A 22,142-nucleotide genomic window follows, 5' to 3' on the forward strand; every position below is an offset into this window, starting at 1 on the left:
ATTGGGTAAAAGTTTCTTAGTGCGCACACGGTTAAAGACTCTAATCCCCCCCCCCATATCAGTGCAGCACTGGGACTGAGTTCCCAGTGCTGCACTTCAGCGCGTGAGCGTCCCCCTGAAGTGTGATGACACGGCTTCCAGCGAGGGCCACTGTCAGCGCCTGAGCCTCCGCATCGCAGGCAATATGATATCGCAGGATATAATTGCGGCCGAGTCCCCACCCCTCCCCCCCAGTCGCACGTCTCATTGAACTGGAATTGACAGATGCTCAGGTGAATTCCCAGGTGAAGCGCTGACCTTTCCGCCCCCCACTGTCGGCCTGCTTTTACACAAGACGTCAGATAAACTGTTGACACTTGCCTTTTGTTTATTTAACGTTTTATTTCTTTTCTTTCTTTTTTCTTTTCTTTTCTTTTTTTTTACATGTATTTTTTCTCTTTTTTTTCTTTCACAGAGTCGTCAGTACTCCCTTCATGATCAGGTGCAACATCCGGAACATTTCCTGCATTCGTAGGATTTATCTTGCGTGTACATCGCGGCAAAGAGCCCAAAAGAAGCATTTATAATAAGGGAGCAAAACCGTCTGGGCTCCGATCTTGGCTTCATATTGGTGTGAGGAGCACAGTTATTCACATTTCATTGACCTGTAGTTATCCAGTGTTTAAGACCTCTCATAAAGCCAGTTGGGGACTAAAATCCAGAAAAATGATGCCTTCAGAAACCAGACAATGGTGTAATGTAAGCCTTTTTTTTTTTTTCTTTTAGGAGCACCAAACCACTGAGAGGCAATGATGTCACAGAAAATTTCCCATCTAAGGACCGCTTTGTCCCATATGTCACACCACTCGTGCAAATTAAAGGGGCTTTTATTTTGGCAGAAAAACCACCTCTATCTTCCTCTAAATGTCAAAATTCCGTCATACCTCTAATTTTAAAATGTCTGCTGTGGATGTGTCACCAGCATTGCAATGCCATTGTCATGTCTTGGAGACAAAGTCTTTCTATGGCTGAGGCGTGGATGACACGTACAATTTGACTGAATGCTTAAAACCTAAATAAAGTAAAGAAATATATATATATATATATATATATTACTGGCCAACATGTTCTTAACTGTTCAGAGACATTTAAATTATTTTTCAGATAGAATCATATACTGCAGTACGCTGATTTGTTTTGCAATGAAAATATAAGATTGTGTCAGGTAAAACCAAAAGTCTGCAAGTTTTGTGTCCTGCTTCATAAGCAGTGCCCTGCACCTGTGCTGTGACGTCCAACGGCTCCAGCTATCTCTCTGTGCGGTGGCCTTGTTTCTTCCAGGCCAAGGTATGGCAAGGCGCTCAAGGTCAGTCTTTCGTCACCGTTGGTAATGAAGATCTCTCTGCGAATGCCTCCATTCACAGCAGATAACTCGTGCTTCTTTTTTTTTTTTTTTTTTTTTGTTACATGAAATAAATGTTCAGGATTCAATGAAAGTGTCTCGGTGTGTAATACAATTTTCACGACTTCACGACAAACCGTAATGACTCAAATGCCCTCAGTGTAATATCCGCACCATACGGCAGCACATTTGTGTGGGCTTCCCTGCGCCGATCGCCTCCTACTCATTAGTGTGCCACACTGATGAATCAACAGAGAAAATCACGTCCTTGCCCACGCAGCGTCGGCGCCCCTTCACTGCGTCACGCTTCCTTTGGAGCGATTTTCCTCCTCCTCGTCTGTCTTTGCTTGCTGCCGCAGGTGGCTGGAAGGGAAGATGAGGTAGTTTGGCTGATGCTGTCTGAGGGTGATGTGTGCTCCGTGTCATCCGGCAAAAACGTGCCTGGTGGCGTGTTGGCATCTGACTGTGGCCAATGATTAAAATGTGTGTTTCAGTGTTTTGTGTGTGAAGTTAAGATATGAGTTTATTTAACACTCTTCCATTGACTAGAGGATGGATCTGAAATTTTGTTTTTGCAAAACGTCCTCCAGCTTTGACTCCAATTGTTGTAAAATGAAGAATTTCACGGCTGCAGCAAAGGTTAAAGATTTAGCAGCATCTGGGAGAAAGAAAGCTTTTTTTAAAAAAAAAAAAAAGAACTGCCCTTGTCACAATATCTTCAGTTATTAATTAATAGACTGTAATCACATTGACTGGCTGAATTACACACATTTAGGAAACCAAGTGACTTAAGTGTCATTTTAATCAAAATAAATCCATTTAGGAGACATCACACACATATCTTTTGTTATATCAGCTCCTGTATCAGCCGTCTAAAATTAATTTTATAATACTGTTGATCTCTTAAGTACTCTTAACTGTTGCCAAAAGCATTTAGTCTGGTGTCCTTCCAATGATCTTATGATGAATGATCTGATGGTCACCTCAATTAGTCACCTAATTTTCTTTGCTGCTTTAATGGAGTTCTGTAAAGTGAGCAATTTTCCCCGGGGAACAATAAAGGATTCTGATTCTGATTCTGGTTAAAATCAGGAAACACAGAGTGAATCCACAATCTGAGCTACTATAGAAGTTGTTGCACAATATACCTATAGCTGCCTCCTTATAAGTGTGACTGCTATCTAAGTAAAACTGAGTTCTAGAGAAAAAATGTTCAATAATAATTTTGTATCATTAAAACATACATATTATTATACTGTCAGATATTTATGATTTCATTTCATTTTCATAATTTATTCAAATTGGGCAAGTAAGAAAGAAAGAAAGAAAGAAAATAAGTGCTGCCATTTCCATGTTAGGTGTTTTTCATTGGGAACAAAGGCCAAGAAATTGTGCACACTGGTCAGTGTGTTTCAGTAAACATAAAAGTCATGTCTCAGAAAAGGCACTAGTAACAGCTGCAACAAAACTAGTTTAAACTTTGGACCTACAGCCTTGACCGCCTGTGTTCATCAGGTAGAAACCCTTTGTTGACCAGTTGCCACTTCTTTCGCCGCTGTGTGTGTGTGTGTGTGTGTGTGTGTGTGTGTGTGTGTGTGTGTGTGTGTGTGTGTGTGTGTATGTGCGTGTGTGTGTGTGTGTGTGCGTGCGCCTTCCCAATTTGTATGCAATAGGCTGTGGTAAAGCTGGTAAATTTAAATAGAAGAGTCCAGCTGAGCAGCTCAATAGCATTCTGAATCTCAGACTTCCTGAGGACAAGAACAAATACTCCCTGGCCTCCTTGGTCATTATTATTCAAGTGAGTTAAGTACTTCTCTCTCTTTTCCTTTTTCCCCCCTTTTATTTTAACTTGGGCGGCGACAGACGGCTGCTTTTGAATCTAATCAATGCGCTAAAGTCAGTGTCCTCTGGTAAGAACTCATACACACAAAGTTAAATTAACATTACATTACATCACATTAGCAATGTTAATGTTCAGACATCTCACTTGAACTCACACATCTGTTTTATATACATTAGCTGTGATGCCACGGGATGGTGATGCCTGCGGTGGCAAAATTAAGTATTCTCTTGCGAGTGGACCTCGTCTTTATGTAAACACAAATGTGTATTATTAGAAAAATGAATATGTTCCAGTTCTAGTATGTTGTAGTCCAAATAAATCCCCTAAATGTTATACACTGGGACTTTTAAATGCAACACGTTTAAGATCTATCTACTATTTTTATTCTCTAAGTACAAAGTATTATGTTTACCCTGTTGATTTAAATGCACATAGAGGAAACAGGCTAAGCTTCAATTAATGAAATTCCATTTTGAAGTGGTGGGTAAACAGCGTTAGCTTCTGCCCCACCCTGCTGGAACAGAACAGTCCCTTTAACCAACGCGAATTTCTCACTGTTTATGAACACGGGACACTGTGCTACCGTCCAAGGTAAAGAAACATTGCGCACCTCGTGACGGACACACGCAAATGCCAAATCCGGACGTTAATCATTGATTAAAACACTACATAAGCGTTATAATACAGCAAAACAGGACCGCTGTGAATCTGACGACGCCCCAATGCCATACATGGATATGGGCGGCCGGCAAGAGCCAGCCCCCTTTGCTCTGATTGGACGATGAATCTGACATGACCGTTTTTTCACCCAGTCATCACCGGCGGTGATTGGTCGCCAGACTTGGTCCGATTTAAGCTCATTATCCTAATCAGCCATAGATGGAGTAGGACGAGGGAGGAGAGAGAGAGAAAAAAAAGCCCAAGCCAAACAAGAACGGCGGAGTTTGGCGTGGAGCGTCGTCCTTCCGAGAGCCGACGACTCTGGCTGAGGGAAGAATGCTAGAAAACAAGAGGGAGAGGTTAAAAACCTTCCTGAGGAAGATCGACGAGAAGGCCATTGTCCGAATCAAGCACTTCATGAAGGAGAGGTGAGGCAATGAATGTGGCTAGCTGATCCGCTATCTTCTGCTGAGCATCATCAACAGGGTGGATGCTAACCGTTAGCTCTCCTGTCTCTGCTCCGTCCTTCGGGTGTTTATTTCACGCATATCGGGTGTTTGACTGCAAGGGGGAATGCGCACATTTGTTTTATTGGTTGCTTTCGAGTCGAATGTACGTGAGGAAAGAAAATGTATTTGTATGAGAGGGTAGAAAAAGCTAACTTGGTAGCCCTGTGTCTGGCCAGAGGTGATGACGTTGAACGGCATTTTTTCTTTTTTCTTTTTTTGCTAACTTGACGGTGCAAAATCCATATAAATCAAAAATTCGTTTCAGATAGTACGAGTCAGCAAAGGTTTATCTTAAAATCAACACACGGGGTTCAGATGGTGGCTGTAGCGTGATATATATCGGCATTATCTTGTCTTTTTATCAGTTGTTAAATGTGATACAGCGTTGTGTTCGACTGATTTAGCTGACGATAACGTAAACGTATGTGTGACATTTTTGGCATTGGAACTTATCGAGGCAGATTGGGGTAACCAGTTATTTTCAATGTTTAAATGGACTTTAAGATAATGGTCTTGTTGACTGTCCTCAAACATGTGTGAATAATTTGTGCACTCTTCGACACGTTCTAGTTGACCCCCCCCCCTTTCTGTTTTATGGCCCGTAGTTTACGCTGGGATGATTCAAGTCCTCTTCACAGAGACAATCCATGCCCGTCATTGCTTCCGTTAACTGCTATTGTGTTCGACCCGGTAGCGTCAACACACATGAGCAAACGCACGAAAGAAGCTGCAGTTCAACTCTGGGTTGTTCTTTAATCTCTCTTTGACTCCTTGTTTATAACCCATGACTTCATCCCTGTAGCCTATGTGGGTCAGAACCACGTCACTTTTTGTGCCACCACTCATGATCCCGGCCGGGCGATCCGGTCTTGCTCGAATGCCAGAGCCAACCAGCACTGGCGGAGATGCTTCTGTACAAACCAAATTTGCCGTCAGTCCATTAGACACGGGCACACAGGGCCTCCCTGCGAGCCCCTCGGGGAGACGCACTTGTCACACATGGGGGCAGGCAAGTCTATGTTTTCCCAGAACAGCCTATTTTTAGCTCTCATGAGTCGACCACAGGTGGCACATAGTGTTATATAAATGCCCCCACGCTTCTTGCCGACAGTTCTCTGCGTCCTCCGTGCTACGGCCATAGATAGCCATTCGCTGCAGTGTAGGTCCCCGGCAATCAGGCTCAGCCTTCGAGTTATCAGCACGGCAGTGGCGTGTCTGCTGTTTGGTATGTGGGGGTGACGGGTGGGGGGGCTGCTTATCTCTGTCCCACAACAGACGCCTGCCCAAGAACGTTGTGGAAGGTCGGGGCCGCGTTCAGCCTCGACACTTAATGGTGCAAAAGTGTCTTTTAATGTGTGCCCCCCTCCTCGAGACTGTTCTCCAAAATCCCTCCAAAGTATTCAAACCGGTTTTAACGCGGCGGATGCGCTGCGCACCTCCACGTCGAACGCCTGCTTTTCCAGCCGCATTGTCCGCCACTCTGCGCGCGTGTTTGCTCTGCACACAGCGGCGGAATTGTGAATAGCTCAGCTTTGAATGGGGAAGAACCTGGTACGGTTGAAAGCTCATTGAGATGGAGGAGCCTGGAATAGCCTGGGCGGGGCAGCCGTGCCGGCGCTCTGCCCGCTGCAGGAAGATGTTCACAGGACGGGGTTTGGTTCGCTGCTGTGGCCAGCTGCGGCCGTGCTGCCCTGAAATAAAGATGTGCTCCAGGAATAGATGGAAACAGCCCGAGTCAAGGATGAAGAACCACATACGCAGGGCTGCTAATCGATAAATAATAGGTGTGGTGCCAAATTGCCCATTATGGTTTTAAGTTCAGTGGGGCCTCTTGCCGGGGACGCGCTAATGGCAACACCTTTGCCCTTGTCACAGAGACCTGAAAAAGAGTTGTATTCTTCATGGCCGGTTCACCTTTGGCGCTCACGGAAGCCCGATAGATTCCAACCAGAGCAGTAGCTGTGGGTCGGTCTAATTTCAGACACAAGACCTGATGCAAGTCATTGTTAAGCCAGTTCTGCTTTATATAGCCTGGAAATATTTACATCACCACCAGCAGTTGTTTACATTTCATTTAAAGCCTTGTCCTGGAAAATGGGAACACAGCCTGGCCATCGCCTTGTCCAGGTAAGCTGTTTATTGAAAGCTGGGAAAGTGAGTGTGTGTGCGTGTGCTCTTCTCGGAAACTTCAGGGCTTGGCAGAGGGTTTTTTTTTTATTCTCTCTCGCTCTCTCTGTTTCGTTCTCTGTTTCGTTTTTGGAGTGGAGTATCAATTTCTACTTTCACATATACATATAGTTATTAGTCTTAATGGCCAGAATTTCTAATTTGCGCATTGGGCCTTTAATGTTTTGATATTAAATAACATATATATGTTGACAATAATAGGTTTAGACATGATATTCTACAGCTCTGAGTAGCAGGCATCATCAGAAATCTTCTCTAGCTGGACACTGTAGTAGGTAGAGTGGCCTACTTTTTGCCCACCTATCAACAACAAAAAAGTCAGGTGAGACTTGACCGCCGACGCCACACCAGCGACGGTGCTCACATGCCTGCTCGATGCTGTGGGCTGCCTGGAAGAAAGAGCCTCTGTGTCTGCCCTCTCAGCCACCGCTGAGGAAGTGAAGGAAGCTGCAGAGCACACTCAGCCACATGACTCCCCACCACCACCACCACCACCACCCGACACATGCAGTTGGATTCTGCGGGACTCGCACACAGGCAGACTCTGTGTTCCATTTGGCAGGCGCGCACAGGGCCTGGCAGGCCACCACGGGCTGCACGTTGATTTGCCATAGCCGCTGCCCTGCTTTCTTGCCCCTCCGCGCTGCTTTGTGGATGCCTGCTCTCACGTGCAGTCATAATGCTGTTGTGTCTGTCGGAAGTCGCCCCAGTTTGTTTGTTTCTTTGGTCTTGAATGAAACGGATATCTTAGCAGATGGAGATGTGGTGTTTTCAAAACTATGGCACAGCTGGATCATCATAAATTCCCCACACTAACTGTACTTTTTTTTTGTTGTCTTTTTTTAACACTCACACCATCACTGTCACATGACCCATAATTCTCAGCTTTCGTTCTGGACATAACCAGCATTTTTTTTTAAATAAGCCGTACTCATGACACATTATCCACACTTCTGCAGAAGGAGGCGCACATTTTTAACATGGACTGACACATAATCAGTTTATTCCATGTCAATGAACAGCAAATGGCAGCAAACAGACGCTGCTGCCTGCTAACAAGAACATATTAGTGGGGGAAAAAACCCTCTCGCTTGCATTATTATGGACTCTCTTTGGCTACGGTTTCCTTATATTTGCTTTATCCCTGTTTCCTCAGCACACGTTCAGTGCCTGCTGTGCTGGAGGCTACTGAGCATGTGCAGAGAGCCTGTTTGTTGTGGAGTGAAAGACGTGCAAAACAAAACCATCGTGTGGTGAAATTGAGTCCTCTAAAGACATGCACAGGACTAACTTGGTGATGTCTGGTGTAAGTCGTCAATAAACATCAGTAAAATACAGACTGGGATGAAGCAGGTGACCCAGTCACTGTCAGGAGTCATTTTTGCCATTGCTCCAACTGACATTGTGATAGTTCCCAGCATGTCCTACGTGAGCTGACGACCTGGCTGAGATTAAGGATCAGTGTAAGACGCTTTATTGTGGCTTTAAAAAAAAAAAAAAAAAAATTGCGGTGATCCTATCAATCTCACTTTTGCCCCAAACTGCCAAATCAAGGCAGCAAAGCTCCATGCAGTAACTCCAGACCATATCTGAGAAGGCTGAGCGTGTGAGATCATGGGGTCAGGTGTCAGGTTTCTCAGTGAAAATGTGTTTGGTGTCGATGAGGAAAGACAGCAGGGCTGCATTTAGACTGAGCACTGTATCTGCCTCATTGAGTTCCACTGACGGTGATGTCACCCTTCCACTGAAAGGCTCTTCATATGATGCTGAAGTCTGTGAATGAGCTGCTACATTTACTGTTCAGCGGCACCACATTCATTAATCGACTGATATTCGAGCCCCACTCAATGCGGCCCCCCCGGTCAGACTCACTTGCGATTGGCCCCTTTTACACCACCCACAAAGAGTGATAACGAAGCACTCTCATGCGTATCGCACCAGCCTTTTATTTTCTTGAAAAACCATTCTCTTAATTCACTTGTGAATAGGCTGATTGTTGGGGCCTTTGAACTGAGAATAACCTGGCAATGTTTTGGACTCCTCCACCCCCAACCCCCTCACTGTTACAGACTTTTACTTGGAAATTAGCCAAAAGCCACCAAAAGAACAAAGAGTTGGAGATGTTAATTTCAGATTCAACCCTCGGCAAGCGTTTTAATCAAATTTTATCCCTTATTGATTTAGATAAAAATGTTACAACACAAAATATTAAAGGAAGTTAAAGTTGAGGAAATGCGCAGAGTTGGCATGAAAACAGTTGTGAATTCACGTTGCTATTTCTTCTCTTAAGCGACGTCTATCAGTAACGAAGACATAATGAACGTCGTAGATTGGAATTCAATTTGAAACAAGAACACTAACAGTGCAATCTGATTCAGCGATAGGTGAAGCGTATGCAAATACAACAAAACAGAACAGAAGAGTGTACTATGTAAGGAAACATGATATTTAGGCCACCGGGGGGGGGGGGGGGGACAGAACTGTATGACTACCTGCCAGGAATCTGACGCAGTTTTATCTTTGCATGGCTCTCCATGGTCTAAAGTGTTACCTCAACTCAGACCTTTACACCCATTTCACTTCACTGTCAGTAACCAGGGTGAAGTGCAAGAGATGCAAGCGCCCATTCTCTCGTTAGCTGCCTCGGCTGCCAGTGACGGGCTTTTACAGAAGAGAGGAAACTTGGAGTGGAAACTGTGCTGGTCATGGATAGACAAAGGGTCTTGTTGAGCCAGCAAGGTGTCACTAATAAGGATCTGAGACGGTAAGACAAATATATGAAGTGTCTTTTTCTTTGAGGTGCTTGGGAGGAGGACAGGGTTTACATAAGGCAGTGTTTCTCTGTGTTTTAAGTATTACCTGTACTTTCACCTTGCTGCCTGACCCATTTTGTATGAAAAAATGTCAACGTTGGTTGACAGATTGTGAATATGAGAGAGAAAAAAAGCTTTTTATTGGTGGAAATCTTTTAGGATGTCAAACAAATATAGTTAAAAAAAAATAAAAACAAGAAAAACAAAGCCGCCAAACTGAGGTTCATCTGTCATCACAAATTGACATCACAATAATTTAGTTTGCATATTAATTGTGTTTTAGTTTTCTTTTTTCTCTGTTCTCCTTTACTGACGAGAAATTGTCCTTTGGACCGTGTCCACCACGTCAGTGTTCCCGTCTATCTCCGCGCGGGCCTCCTCTGAACCCCTGCCTGAAAGAGTACGAAATGTCAGGCACACTTGGCCAACATTGTTTTTTTCCTTCGTTATGTAGCGCGATTATTGCCTCCAACGAGGAAGTGGATCAGAGTTCAAGGTCGCTGCATGGCCATTAAACATCTCTTTACGACGGACAAGGCAGCTTGTAAAGCGCAGTCATCTCCGAGAAATGGCACTTTAATATAGCCTCTGTTTTTCCCCCCTGCAGGTTAAGTATTTTCTAGCAGTTACGTCAGGCACCTGTCTGTTCGGCTGCAAGTTTGTCCAGTTTTTTAAAATGCATTTGAATTTAAAGTCGACACCAACTTAACTGGCACACTGACTTGGGATTAATATACAATATCTGAGGAGCATCCAGCGCACAGAAACGTGTTGCCAACTCGTTATCCCCTGAAGACCTTCCGAAAATTGTCTTTACACTTCACGACTTCAACAAATACGCCAGTTTAGTGTTTGTTGATGGTGAACACACCTGTGCATGCTGCTTATTAAGTCTTGCGCACATGCATGCTGTTCAGAACCCACCTCATATGTGTTGACGCGAGTAGTGCAATTGCGATCTGAGCATTCCGTCAATCGCTCGGCCTTTGTTTTTATTGCATGAGCGTCCAGCAACATCCCAGCGACTGAAGTGCTTCACAAACAAGAACAAATGCATTTTGCCTGAGGTTTAGACTTGAAATGGCCCGGTTATTAAATGATCGTGTGGGGTTTAGCTGTACGTACCTGACAAAGACAAAATAAATGTCCGGTTCTGCTGCACTTACATCATTTGTTGAAAAAGTTGTTGATTTAAAATTTTACATTCAAGTATTTTGTAGGAGGAAAACTGGTTTGTACCAGCAACCCGTGATGGTAAGTGTAACAGGAAGTAGCGTCATCATGACCTTGTTAATGGTTCAAGTTAGTCTTTAGCAAAGAGAGGAAGTTGTTGAGAAACTCAAACAGCTCATCACCCACTGCTATATTGTCTGTATTGCCCTGGACATCTGACCTGATCTGTTTGAACACCGACACAAACGATTGGCCGCCAGGCTTCGCCTCGCTTTTACAGTAAATGTTTCACTCAAGCAGTGGATGTTTTACCAGAAGTGTAAAAACCAATCCAACGGCCAACATTGAAAGCGAGGAAGCGCTCTTCGTACGTTGAAAGTTCAATCTGATCCGACTTAATCGTCTGGAATAATTACAGCGTTGAATTTTCCGCAGCCGCTGTAGTTTGCGTTCCTTGTGCGCTGACCTTTCCTCCAGTTTCTTAAGTGGCACCTGAAGTAATAATACGGAGATGTCTGTAAAAGCGTCGCGCCCTCCTGAATGTGCAATCAGATGCCGGTGGCATTTCTGACAAATTTTCTTGGAACTCGGCCAAAGCGTTTGTTCATCTGCACAGTGTTGCAGCTCATTGAAGTTGCCCCGTTGCTCAAAAGTTGGTGCGATTGCTTCAGGCACGGTACACGATGGGGAGACGCCACTCCTACATGGAATCTTATTAAACTTTCTCACAGGCAGGCGCGGAAACATAGGACATACTTGTGCTCCGAAACAAATCTCAACAAGAACAGTTTTCTATATTGGACAATGTTTTTTCCGTTGGAGATTAATGGAACTTTCCTTTTTTCTCTCTCTCTCCTCTTAAACATGCCTGTGCCTGTGGTGTGTGTGCGTGTGTGCGTGTGTGCGTGTGTGTGTGCGTGTGTGTGTGTGTGTGTGTGTGTGTGTGTGTGTGTGTGTGTGTGTGTCCTTGTGTGTGTGTGTGTCCTTGTGTGTGTGTGTGTCCGTGTGTGTGTGTGTGTGTTTAGCTCAAAGGGGAGTGGTTGAGTTTGACGTCAGCCACTACGGAGTGTCACACCATTCTCAACTCGCAGCGGCTTCCTCTTACCCTTGCGTTTGCGCTGCACTACAGCAACACTTCTTCTCCTGCCACGATGTGGCCCGGCAGTCGGACTTGAGCGCGGCGAATAACTGGACGGCAGCCTGGTTTACAGCAAGAGGAGGCCTGAAGAAGCTCCTTTTGGGAACTTTATTGTCTTTCCATCTTTTTTTTTTTTTTTTTTTTTTGAACTCCACAGCTGTGATGGCACCCAGCTCGCAAGTGTAGCTTATATAATAGGGAGCTTGTGAGTTTGCCTTTGTGCTTCATTTTCTCTGAAGAAAGGAAATGCCTACTGTCAGTAGGTACATGAGTTTTCGTTCATCAAAGCGCTTTAAAGTCATCAGGTAAGGAGAACCTGTGTGGACTCTTTTCTCTGTAAACCACAAACAGAGACTTGACTCTTGTCCTTTGTCGTGCCTGCGTGTTACCACCGCTGGTTCACGGCGCCGCTTGTTTCCGTTCCTTTTCTCTCTTGTTGCTGAATAAACAACGTGTGTGTTCTTGGTGAAGGACAGACTTGTTTTGGCACGGCGCACCTCCATTTGCTCTTCTCAAAAGGGGGGCGGGGGAGGGGGGGGGGCATGCGCTGGCATACTTGCTAGGCACGTCTGCTCTAAAGGGCAGCAGCATCCATCAATAAACCGTATGGAGATGGCTTTTCCCAGAGACGCATTAAAGATCATCTCAGTGTCTTAGTTCCCCGGTCGTTGCTCGGCCTCTTCATGTAAAGGTAGGGTTGGAATGATTAAAAGTGACCTTGAATCTGGGAGGTTTGTGCCTGTCCAGTCGACGGTTAACTGAGTCCACCTCTAATAATCTCTGAATAGTCTGCACACAGAGCTCCAATCTATGATTAATGTCTGTGAAAAGGTTGAACAGTCGGTGAACTCATCCGGGTGTGTTGACATTTGGAAGCCTCTCGCCAGTGTACGAGAAGTGTCTTCACTGTTTTGTCAGTCTGTAGTGTCACAAATTGCACAAACTTTGTCCAGTGTGTGTCACTTTTCCTCCGAGACGAGAGGTCGGCGTCCTACGTCCCCGTCCCCCCCCCCTCTCCCTGCACCCTCACCCCCCGCTTACAGTAAACACCGCTGCATTGGGACACATCTGGACTCACATCTCCAGTGTTGCAGTTAACGCAGTTTGAATTGAAGTTGCGCGTTGTAACAGTGATGGTGGTTTTCTGTAGGGGGAAAAAACACCTCTTAAGATCTTTTAAAGTGAAAACCAAACGCCAGCCTGTTCGTGGTGTCACCAGCTGTGAGCGTGCTCTCCACACATCCACATTTCTAGGAGCATTTTGCTGTGACTGCGTGGGTGTGGATAATTGAAGGGGAAAACTTCAGTTCAGTGTTCAGTGTGGAAATACGGCCTGATTTATGATTTTTCTGCTGGTAAACGTTTAACATAGTGCCCATAAATACACAGCACAGTAAAAGTGATTTGGTTCTCCTACCCTCAGACCGGTTCTCATCCAGTGTATATAAGAATACACACGGAGCAATAAGCGTCTTGCTGCTAGTTAGCTGCCATGTTCGCTGTCAGTCGGGCTTATTAATAAATTTCACACACTGGACATTTTCTTTGAAACACAGGTCAGCCAAGCTTTGCACTTTGAAATGTCATCCCAGTGCTCACGTAGGTTTGTGCAAAAGTGGCACCCCCATATAAAATATCAAACCAGATCAGTTGATTTCCTGGTTGGTTCCACTGCTGTTGTTGTTGTTGTTGTTGTTGTGGGTGAAAATTTCGCAACATTTGAAAGCGTTCCCGGGCCTGTTAATCTCTCCCGGAAAAAAAACAACAAAAAAAAAAACCCTGTTGAACTCGTGCTCACCTTTTCCTCTTTTTCTCCTCCCTCTTTGTCCCGTGTGCAGCAACTATCCAGTGGACGGCAGCGGTGGGGGGCTGCCGGCCAAGGTGAAGAAGAGCAGGAGCAATGGCAGCCTCAAGAAGGCGGAGGCCCGGAAATCCCTGAGCCTGGAGGCGGCGCAGCTGGAGATCCAACAGCAGCAGCACAAGACCCTCAGCAGGCACGTAGTCGTCAGAAAACGGTCATGCGTGCTTGTGTTGCGTCTCGTTCTGATTGGCTGGTGTGTCCTGATGTATCGTTTGACTTGCATCATCGTGTTGTGAAGTGCTACACACTCTATGGCAACTAGATTGAAATGAATGGGGCGCCGTTGGGGGGGCTTGGCTGAGACACGACTACAAGGAAAACGGTCCGGTGTGAAATGTAGCGACAGGACCCCCCCCCCCCCCTCCCCCAACCCCCTTCGAACCTTCAGCATCGAACCCTCTTCCTCTCCCTCTTCCTCTTCATCGGCCGCAGGAAAATCCAATCGCTCCTTCTTGAAATTCCAAATGCGTCTCGCAGCGTCAGATGCAGGGGGCGGTGAGGAGGGGTGGGGGGGAGGAGCTATTCCGAATATGCATCACAAGACATGACCTGACTCTCAGCTGCTTGCTGCTGAGCCGTGACTCACACATGACCGCGCAGCCGGTGGACACACACACACACACGCACGCACGCACGCACTGGGTTTCCACATGCTTCCAATCTGTGACGTGCGCCCCCTCCGCTCGCTGACGGCCCACTCAATAGAGACGCACTGTTTCTGGAGTCCGCGGAGTTCAGCGTGACCGGCCCAGCCGCCAGGAGAGGGGAGGAGTCACCGCTGGCGTCTGACAGAAACAGTGAAAGAGCGTGAAGTGAAAACGAATGAATAGCACGAAAATCTTTGTTTTTCTTCCGCCAGATCTTCACTCGTTTCATAAATATAAATATTTCATTGCCATAATAACCCACGTCAATATTACACTTTGAGCTGCCCGTGTTGTCCCTCCGCATCTCCTTTAGCTCGTCGCTGAAACTTCCCATCGTGTAAATTCCCGTGTCCGCGTCTCTCAGCGGGGGTTCGCGTGTTCACCGCTGCCGCTCTTTGCCTCCGCAGGTCGCAGACGTTCGACGGGGACGGCAGAGGCTTCGAGAAGACCGAGGGCTCCGTGACGAACAGCGTGAGTGCCGACGATCGTCTGCGCCTCCGCTGAAAGCTGACGTTCGGCCTCCACAATGGAGCAGAGCGTCGGTTAAAAAGAACAAACGAGGTCCTGATTCTCTTTTTTTGCCTTCCCCACTTTCTCTTTGCAGAGTTTCATAAAGCACAACAAGACATTCCACCAGTTGTTTCCAGACATTCCCAAGAACGAAGACTTGATACACGGTAAGCGGCGACGCAACTGAGCAATTTCTGACCTTTTTGACCTCGAGCCGGTTGTAACGGGAGCGCCTTGTTCCTCATCCACCGCCAGCGTACGTCTGCGCCCTGCAGAAGGAAGTGCCCTACCACGGTCGGCTGTACATCACCGACACCAACGCCTGTTTCTACTCCTCGGTGCTGCTCAAGGAAACCAAGGTAGGCCTGCGGCAGCGCCCGTCCCGGCAGGCCACTGAACAGGGCCGTTATTCAATGGGGGGGGAAATGGAACTGATGGAAGTCCAGGAGCGCGTTTGTCCTGAAGAAGCGGAACTCCAGCCTGACCTCCTCTGTTCTCCTGCAGGTCGTCATTCCAGTCTCCAGCATTCACATCGTGAAGAAGCAGAACATGGCCTTGCTGGTTCCCAACGCCTTGTCCATCCGCACCACGGAGGGATTTAAGGTGAGCTTCAGGTTTCTGACTCCACTCGGTGCCTCGGTCCGCCCCGGCCTCACTCAAACTTAACGTTTCCGCTCTGTTCCCGCAGTACCTGTTTGTGTCGCTGCGGAACCGAGAGTCCTGCTTCCAGCTGCTGTGTTCGCTCAGCCCGCAGTTAGAGGTGAGCTCGCACTGCGAACACCGTCCCAAAAAAATGCATGTGGTCAAAACAAAACTATTGGACACCAACACAAACTTTTCCATCTCCTGAATGAAAGAGGGCAAAAAGAGGAATAATCAAGAACTTGAAAAACAACCACACAATGAATATCGAAAATATTCATAATAGTCACAAATAACAGTGGTAATAAAATAAAATTGCTCTCCTCCGAAGCTCCGACTCCCCCATCCTACTTTTGCTACATTTCTCTTTCATTATTCTTCAAGCAAAACAAAAAAATCTGACACGATTAGTTAAATTTCATGACAAGCCGGTACGAACGTATTCCTTCAACATGCTGGCTTTTAATGGTGAAATGATGGATTTGCTGTTATCCAAATCAAAGTTCTTGACTGAAGATCGTTTTGGCTTTGTCTTTCCCTCCAGGTGGGCAGCACGAACAGCAGCCCCATCTTCTCCTCACCTGAGATCAGCTTCGACAAGAGCAAACCGGTGGTGAGTTTTTGATGATGATGATGATGATGATGATGATGATGCTCATTATTGGGTTTTCCTGATGTAAAAAAAACAACAAAAAAAACACCCCCACCATGCTAACCCTCCCCCACCACGCTTTGTCTGACCAGAACACCAGCCTCTCCAGCCTGGACGACAGCTTCGACCAGCTGGACGGCTCCGAGTCGCAGTCCGTGCAGGACCAGCCTCTGCACAAACCGCACAGAGGTAGGAGGTCGGAGGTCACGCCGGGAACGCTCAGTCAGAAGCCGCTGCAAGGAAGCGAAGCAGCTCATACTCACAGTGTCCTCTTCTCCGCCTTCCTTCCTTCCTTCCTTCCTTCCTTCCTTCCTTCCTTCCTTTCTCAGACACCTCATCCAACGCCAACGGCTCGGCCTTCAGGGGTCTGCACATGCAGCCGAGCGACGGCTCGTCCTCAGAGGAGCTGTCAGCAACAGGTGAGACACAAGTCCAGTCTGGCCTGCTCATCATAGGAATGATACATTTTATTTGTTAGCGCCTTTCTGAGCACCCAAAGACACTTTACAGGAAACACAATGCAATAAGGCAGCCGAAATAAAGTAAAAACTACAGTGAAATGAATCGACTCAGTTGGTGGAGGAGCGTTGTTTAAACAGATGGGTGTGGAGTCTGGACTTAAATATAGGAAGAGAGCCTACGACACGGATGTTCAAGGAACTTTATTGTTATACCGGTTCATATTTACACGTGAGTGGGACGAAATTGGGAGTCGCTGTGAGCTTAAATGAGTGAATGAAATAACAGGAATGTTAATCCTGCCGCTGATAATCTGATTGAAAGAAGCAGCACGTTGAAGGCGATGTGCACCGACGTCATCACTGAGTCCTCTCTCTCCCTCTCTCTCTCTCTCCCTCATTCTTGCTCTCCCTCTCTCTCTCTCTCTCTCTCTCTCTCTCTCTCTCTCTCTCTCTCTCTCTCAGGCTCGGGCGGGTCGTGGGTGTGGAACGTGACGGAGAAGGCCAAGTCGCTGCTGGTCCAGAGGGAGTCGAGCACCCTCAACACTCTGCTCTTCATCTACTTGATTCTGTGAGTCCTCCCCCCTCTCTCCCTCCTTCCCTACCCCCCCCCCTCCTGCTGCTAATCCTCCTGGCCTTTCACTCCCTCTGTGCTGGCACCTGCCTGCCTGCCTGCCTGCCTGCCTGCCTGGCTCTCGCACCTTAAAGCTGCCACGCCCTCTGGTGGGCGGGGCTGAGAAATGTCCTACTCTCCGTTTCTCTGGAAGTGAAAGCTGAGCTCCCGGCTTGTGCAAACAATTTGGTGCCTGATTGAACTTGACTTTTACAACGTGCCAAAAACTGAGAAACGGCCAGCAGTCTCCATCTTGAAGACGTTTATTATTCTGACTGACAAGAACTGAGAAACGGCCAGCGGTGGTTGTTGTTGTTGTTGTTGTTGTTGTTGTCTCTGACAGGCGAGATTAGCACACATCTTTAAGATGGACAATTGAGTGTTGCTGGCCGTTTTTCATTTTTCCATTCCAACTGATTGGGCCTTGCACCTCCTTAGTTTTTATTACTAACTTTGTTGCCTTCTGTTCCTTTGGTATTTACCATACCATTTTTTCCCTGCTGTTTGCATTTGAAACTCCTCCTCCTCCTCTTACTCCTCTTACTCCTCTTCCTCCTCGCCTCCAAATTGCGAGCGCACGTGACTGACCTGCCCTCCGCCTCTGCCACAGGGTCGTGCTGCTGCTGCTGTCTTCCGGCTACATTGGACTGCGCATCGTGGCCCTGGAGGAGCAGCTGACGTCTCTCGGGGCGCTGTCCGACTTCAGCTTGCACAGCGGGTGAGTCGCTCGTTGTTTCAGGTTTTCATTCCGCTCGCCAGTCTTTTTTTTAGTTTGTTTGTTTGTTTTTTTAAACCGCAGACACACCTTGCCCACGGCTGCCAGAGAAAGTAAAAAAAAAAAAAAAAGTCCTCAGTTTCAGTTCTGCTCGACAACGGTGAAAAGATGTTTGTGTCGCTGTACTTACTGGAGCCTGGCGCGGTGCTGCATGAAGTCCTGACATAAGAGGCCCAAAGTGTGTAGAAAGTCTTTCTAGATGAACCTCATCAGACAAACAACCTAATGTACAAAACACACAAAATTTGGTTTTTATCTCTAAATGTGCTTTTTATGAAAGGCGGCTGTTTTGAAGAATTTAAATATAAAATGTGTTTGAGTTATTTTACACTCTCATTGTTTCCTACACGATTCCATCTGTGCTCATTGGTAGTTTTGATGCCTTCAGTGAGAAACGGCAACATCAATAGAAAAGACATTAAATTCATTGGGTGTGTCCAAACCTGACTGGTCGTGTCAGTTCCAGTTTGTGTGAGGTTGAACACTGCAACACATTTACTCATGCAGCGTTTTGTTGAGCTAATCTGCGTTTAAAGAAGCGGGGGAAGAAATCAAACTCCTTGCACCCAGTGTCCAGTCAGTCCTCACACTTCACTCTAACTTACCTACTGTCTCAAAGTGAACTTTTGACCTTTGCCAGGGTCACTGGAACCACCTCATGACACCCAACAGAATGTTGCATCACACCTACAGCCGTTGAGCGGTTCCCATTTAAAGTGTTTGAAGTCGTCGGAGCTGCGTTTCCACTCCGATGCCTCCTTTTGCTCTCCTGAGTTGGGCGGGTTCGGGATGGTTCATTCCCCCCCCCCCCCCCTCCGCGGTTGTTGTTGTTGTTGTTGTCTGGTCGCCAGGCGCGTCAATGCTCCTCTCATTGTGGGCCGCGTGTTTAATTTGCTCGCCGTGTCTCAACTCGCTCTCCCTCCCTCCTTCCTCTCCGCAGGTACAAACAGGACACATAACACCCGCCCGCCCGCCTGCCGACTTGAAGGAGAGACGGGTTTGCCCCCCCCGCCCCCACCACCACCACCGCGGCCACCCCCTTGCGTGGGGGGTGCGGCGGGGGGGATCCGGCGGCGGCGTCGCTTCAAAGCTCCCGACGCAGCGTCCTCTGCTGGCCGGAGGACGGATGGTCGGACGACCTGTGCAATTTCAGAGACTAAACTTCTGTTCACTTGAAGGGCTCCCTAGCTTCTCGTGGTGCGCTCGAGAAAGAGAGAGAGATGGAGAGAGAGAGAGAGAGAGAGAGAGGAAACAAAAAGCGGCAACGCCGCCATTCTAACACGCAGAGCCGAGCCAAATAAAAACAGAAAAGAAGCAAAAATGAAAAAAAAAAAAAAAAAACAGAAAGTATCGAGACCTGCGACGCCGCCCGGGCGCAGCGTCGCTCCTGTCGAAGCCAAAGCCTGAAAAAAAAAAAAAAAAAAAAGTCTAAACTGAAAACGGCTCCAATGTACGTGAACCACACTGGCCAAGTCGGTGGATCGCTTTCCTGACAGAAGCTGTTCCACACCTGTGACCCCTAACCCCCCTACCTGATGCCATCCTCCCTTCCCTTCCCCCTCCCCCCACCGTGAGCATGCAGTCTGAACAGGGCTACTAGCGAACAGCATTAGCCTGCTGTCGTGCTTCTTCTTCTTCTTCTTCTTTACCTCAACACCAGAGACAGAGTAGTGCTATGCATAGCCAAAGACGCACACACACACACACACACACACACACACACACACACAGGAAAAGGTGCACAAACCTTTGCATGGGTGCACGGAGACTCCTCCCCCTCCACCTCGCCATCTCGCTAAGGGTGTACAAACCTGTCTCTCTCTGTCTGTCTGTCTGTCGTTTTTCTTTTCTTTTTTCCTTTTTTTTTTTTTTTTAGATCCGCTCTCCAGTTGATTGTTGTTGTCAGGTTGCGGGTTGACATGATGATGGCTGAAATTTTCAAAGTCAGACCAACCCCCCCAGTCTCTTGCGATGGCAGTATTACTGTTCCCCCTCTGCTTTGGCGTGATTTAAACCAGTTTAATGATCAATGACCAGAGGCCGAACCTCCTGACCCCCGGAGACTCAGTTCACGTGTTTGTGTTGCTTTGTTTTTTCTGTTTTTTTATGACTTTCATTCAAACTCCCCCTGACCGTGAGGACGACCTCCTCTCACCCTCCACGCTCTCATTCCTAGTAGTAGCAGTGCCAACGCATTTCTAGGTGGAGGTCGACCTCCTCGCCCCCCCCCCCCCCCAAAAAAAAAATAAATAAATAAAAAAGGGCCAGGTCCGAATTCTCACCCAAGTGGTCCCGAGAAAGAAATTTCAAGATGCAACCATTTTTAATCAAGCATGGCGAGCTGTTCGTTTTCCTTTGTGTGGTGTTTTTTTTTTTTTTTTTTTTTTTTTTTTTTTAAATGATTCCCTTCCCGTAAACGGAACTCGGTGTTTGATAAAAGCAAAGTGCTAAGGTGGTTGAGCGAGGAGCAGCCTGAGCGATCGAGCGCACTTTAAAAAGCGGCGCGAGGTGCCTGTCGCAGTCTGAGACGCTGTGTGTGTGTAGAAGAATAAGAAACGGTAACGCTGGTCCTGTGGTTCCTGGTGGTGCTAAGACATTTCGATGATGATGATGATGATAATAATAATAATTCTGATGATGAATAATATTTTTATTTCACTCAGGGGTGGTGGGCACTACCTGCCATGTGGTTTTTGGTCGCCATCATTTCCTTCTTGTCATTTCAAAGTTTCCTGCGTCACACCGTCGGCATTACGGCCACGCTGCCTCCTCACACAGGAAGCAGGCGAACGGACGACGCTGTCTTCACCTCCTGTCAGTCTTTTTCTTTTCGGTAAACCAACCTGACGATGCATATCCACATCATGATGATTCATCACCCCCCCGCCCCCCCCTTTCTCAGAATACTTGGACATAGTGGATATTTGATTTTGCTGCATCCACTCCCAAGACGTTTCTGACATTTCTACCATCATGCCCTACTGTCAGTTCTCCTGGTTCCCCACCAGGGGGCAGCACACAACCCACCCACTGTCCTTGAATGGACTCTTTAAAAGAATCTCGATGATTAGGGCAGTATTAGTGTGGTTTTTTGCACTATTCAAAGTGTTGTAAATAATTTTGTATCGATTGTTAATGTCCTTAATTCTACCATGGTCCTATATTATATATTTATTTGCATTCTGTGTAATTCAAAGTAATCTCTGTGAGATGGCTTTGCTATTGTTCAAAAATAAAATCAAAATGTTGAAGTAAAAATAACTCTGCTGTCTGCGACTCTGCTGCTTCTACTACAGACTTGAGCAAATGACTTTTTCCGTCCTCGGGATCTTCAGGAGCCGCAAAGACGGAAACTGGATTTGACACGGCCAACATTTGCTTTACCACACCAGTTGTTTGCCCTGGATCACCAGCAGCAACAGAGACGGTTTAGTGTGGAAACTTTAAACACAATAGGACAGCACACAGTTTATGAAGTAATAATACATGGCGTGTAGGATGCCTGAAAACAACCTTGAATGTCCCATTTTGTACTTCACATCCAGACATCTAAAGCAGACAAGTAGACTTGTGCATTTCATTAGCCTTAGAAAAGAAAAGAAAAGAAAAAGTGGAATAAATGGCTCATTTAGCCCTCTGTTTACATCGTCCCTCCTATAAATACCCAGTTGAAGCTAAAATTGACTTCATTTGGCAGCTTCTGCCTGTTTGAAGAGGAGTCAGAGGGCCTCGCACAGACCGGAAATGCACGTTTACTGTCAGAAAACAGGGGGCGGGAGGAGAAGTCAGGTATGGAAATGAAGCCAGGATTTTTGGGAGTTTCTCCCGCGAGCGCCTCCTGGAAGCGAGAGTGAGAGCAGAGTGACGCCCGGGCCGCCGCCCTCAGCTCCTCACACAGGTGGTTGGCCGCCCTGCACCTTTCTGCCGCAGTTGCAAACACGGCGTCCAGTCAAACCAGCTGTGCATGTAAACGACGGAAGTCCCCAACGCTCGCGTGCATCGTCGTTCCTCATTCCTGCTCTCGCTCACATTTCCCCCGGCACGGCAGCGGAGCGCCTCGGGGGACGGGCGGGCCAAGCTCGAAGAAGCAGACAGGGTTATCAGGTCTCATCTGTGTCTCACTCACACAGACAACATATAGGAGGCTTGCGGTTCACAAGTCGACATGTGTTCCTGAGCAGAGTGTTTTCTTGAGAAGAAGAGTTGCTGGCTTTTGGCTTCCTGTCTCTGGCGGCAAACAAAAGCCACACACTCAGATGTAGGCTGTGTGGAAAGTTACT

General features: G+C 47.0%; 1 protein-coding gene and 1 long non-coding RNA gene across 2 annotated transcripts; both read left to right on the plus strand.

Annotated features, from left to right (window-relative positions):
* Nucleotides 1-21: 21 nt before the first annotated feature.
* On the plus strand, nucleotides 22-1,069 carry LOC142897953 (uncharacterized). Its single transcript, XR_012928512.1, has 2 exons — nucleotides 22-272; nucleotides 455-1,069. It is a non-coding gene; the product is annotated as an uncharacterized LOC142897953 (long non-coding RNA).
* A 3,035-nt stretch (nucleotides 1,070-4,104) lies between these two features.
* On the plus strand, nucleotides 4,105-21,123 carry LOC142897954 (GRAM domain-containing protein 2B). Its single transcript, XM_076040613.1, has 13 exons — nucleotides 4,105-4,312; nucleotides 13,543-13,719; nucleotides 14,620-14,683; nucleotides 14,817-14,889; nucleotides 14,978-15,081; nucleotides 15,227-15,325; nucleotides 15,411-15,482; nucleotides 15,909-15,977; nucleotides 16,109-16,205; nucleotides 16,346-16,435; nucleotides 16,940-17,045; nucleotides 17,698-17,805; nucleotides 18,803-21,123. The coding sequence occupies exons 1-13, from the start codon at nucleotides 4,221-4,223 to the stop codon at nucleotides 18,819-18,821; spliced, it is 1,170 nt and encodes a 389-aa protein (XP_075896728.1). The 5' UTR covers nucleotides 4,105-4,220; the 3' UTR covers nucleotides 18,822-21,123.
* The last annotated feature ends 1,019 nt before the right edge of the window (nucleotides 21,124-22,142 follow it).

This window comes from Nelusetta ayraudi, unplaced genomic scaffold, assembly GCF_046127955.1.
Source record: "Nelusetta ayraudi isolate G7.1 ecotype Tasmania unplaced genomic scaffold, CSIRO-AGI_Nayr_v1 ptg000062l, whole genome shotgun sequence".
In the NCBI taxonomy this organism is placed as follows: Eukaryota; Metazoa; Chordata; class Actinopteri; order Tetraodontiformes; family Monacanthidae; genus Nelusetta; species Nelusetta ayraudi.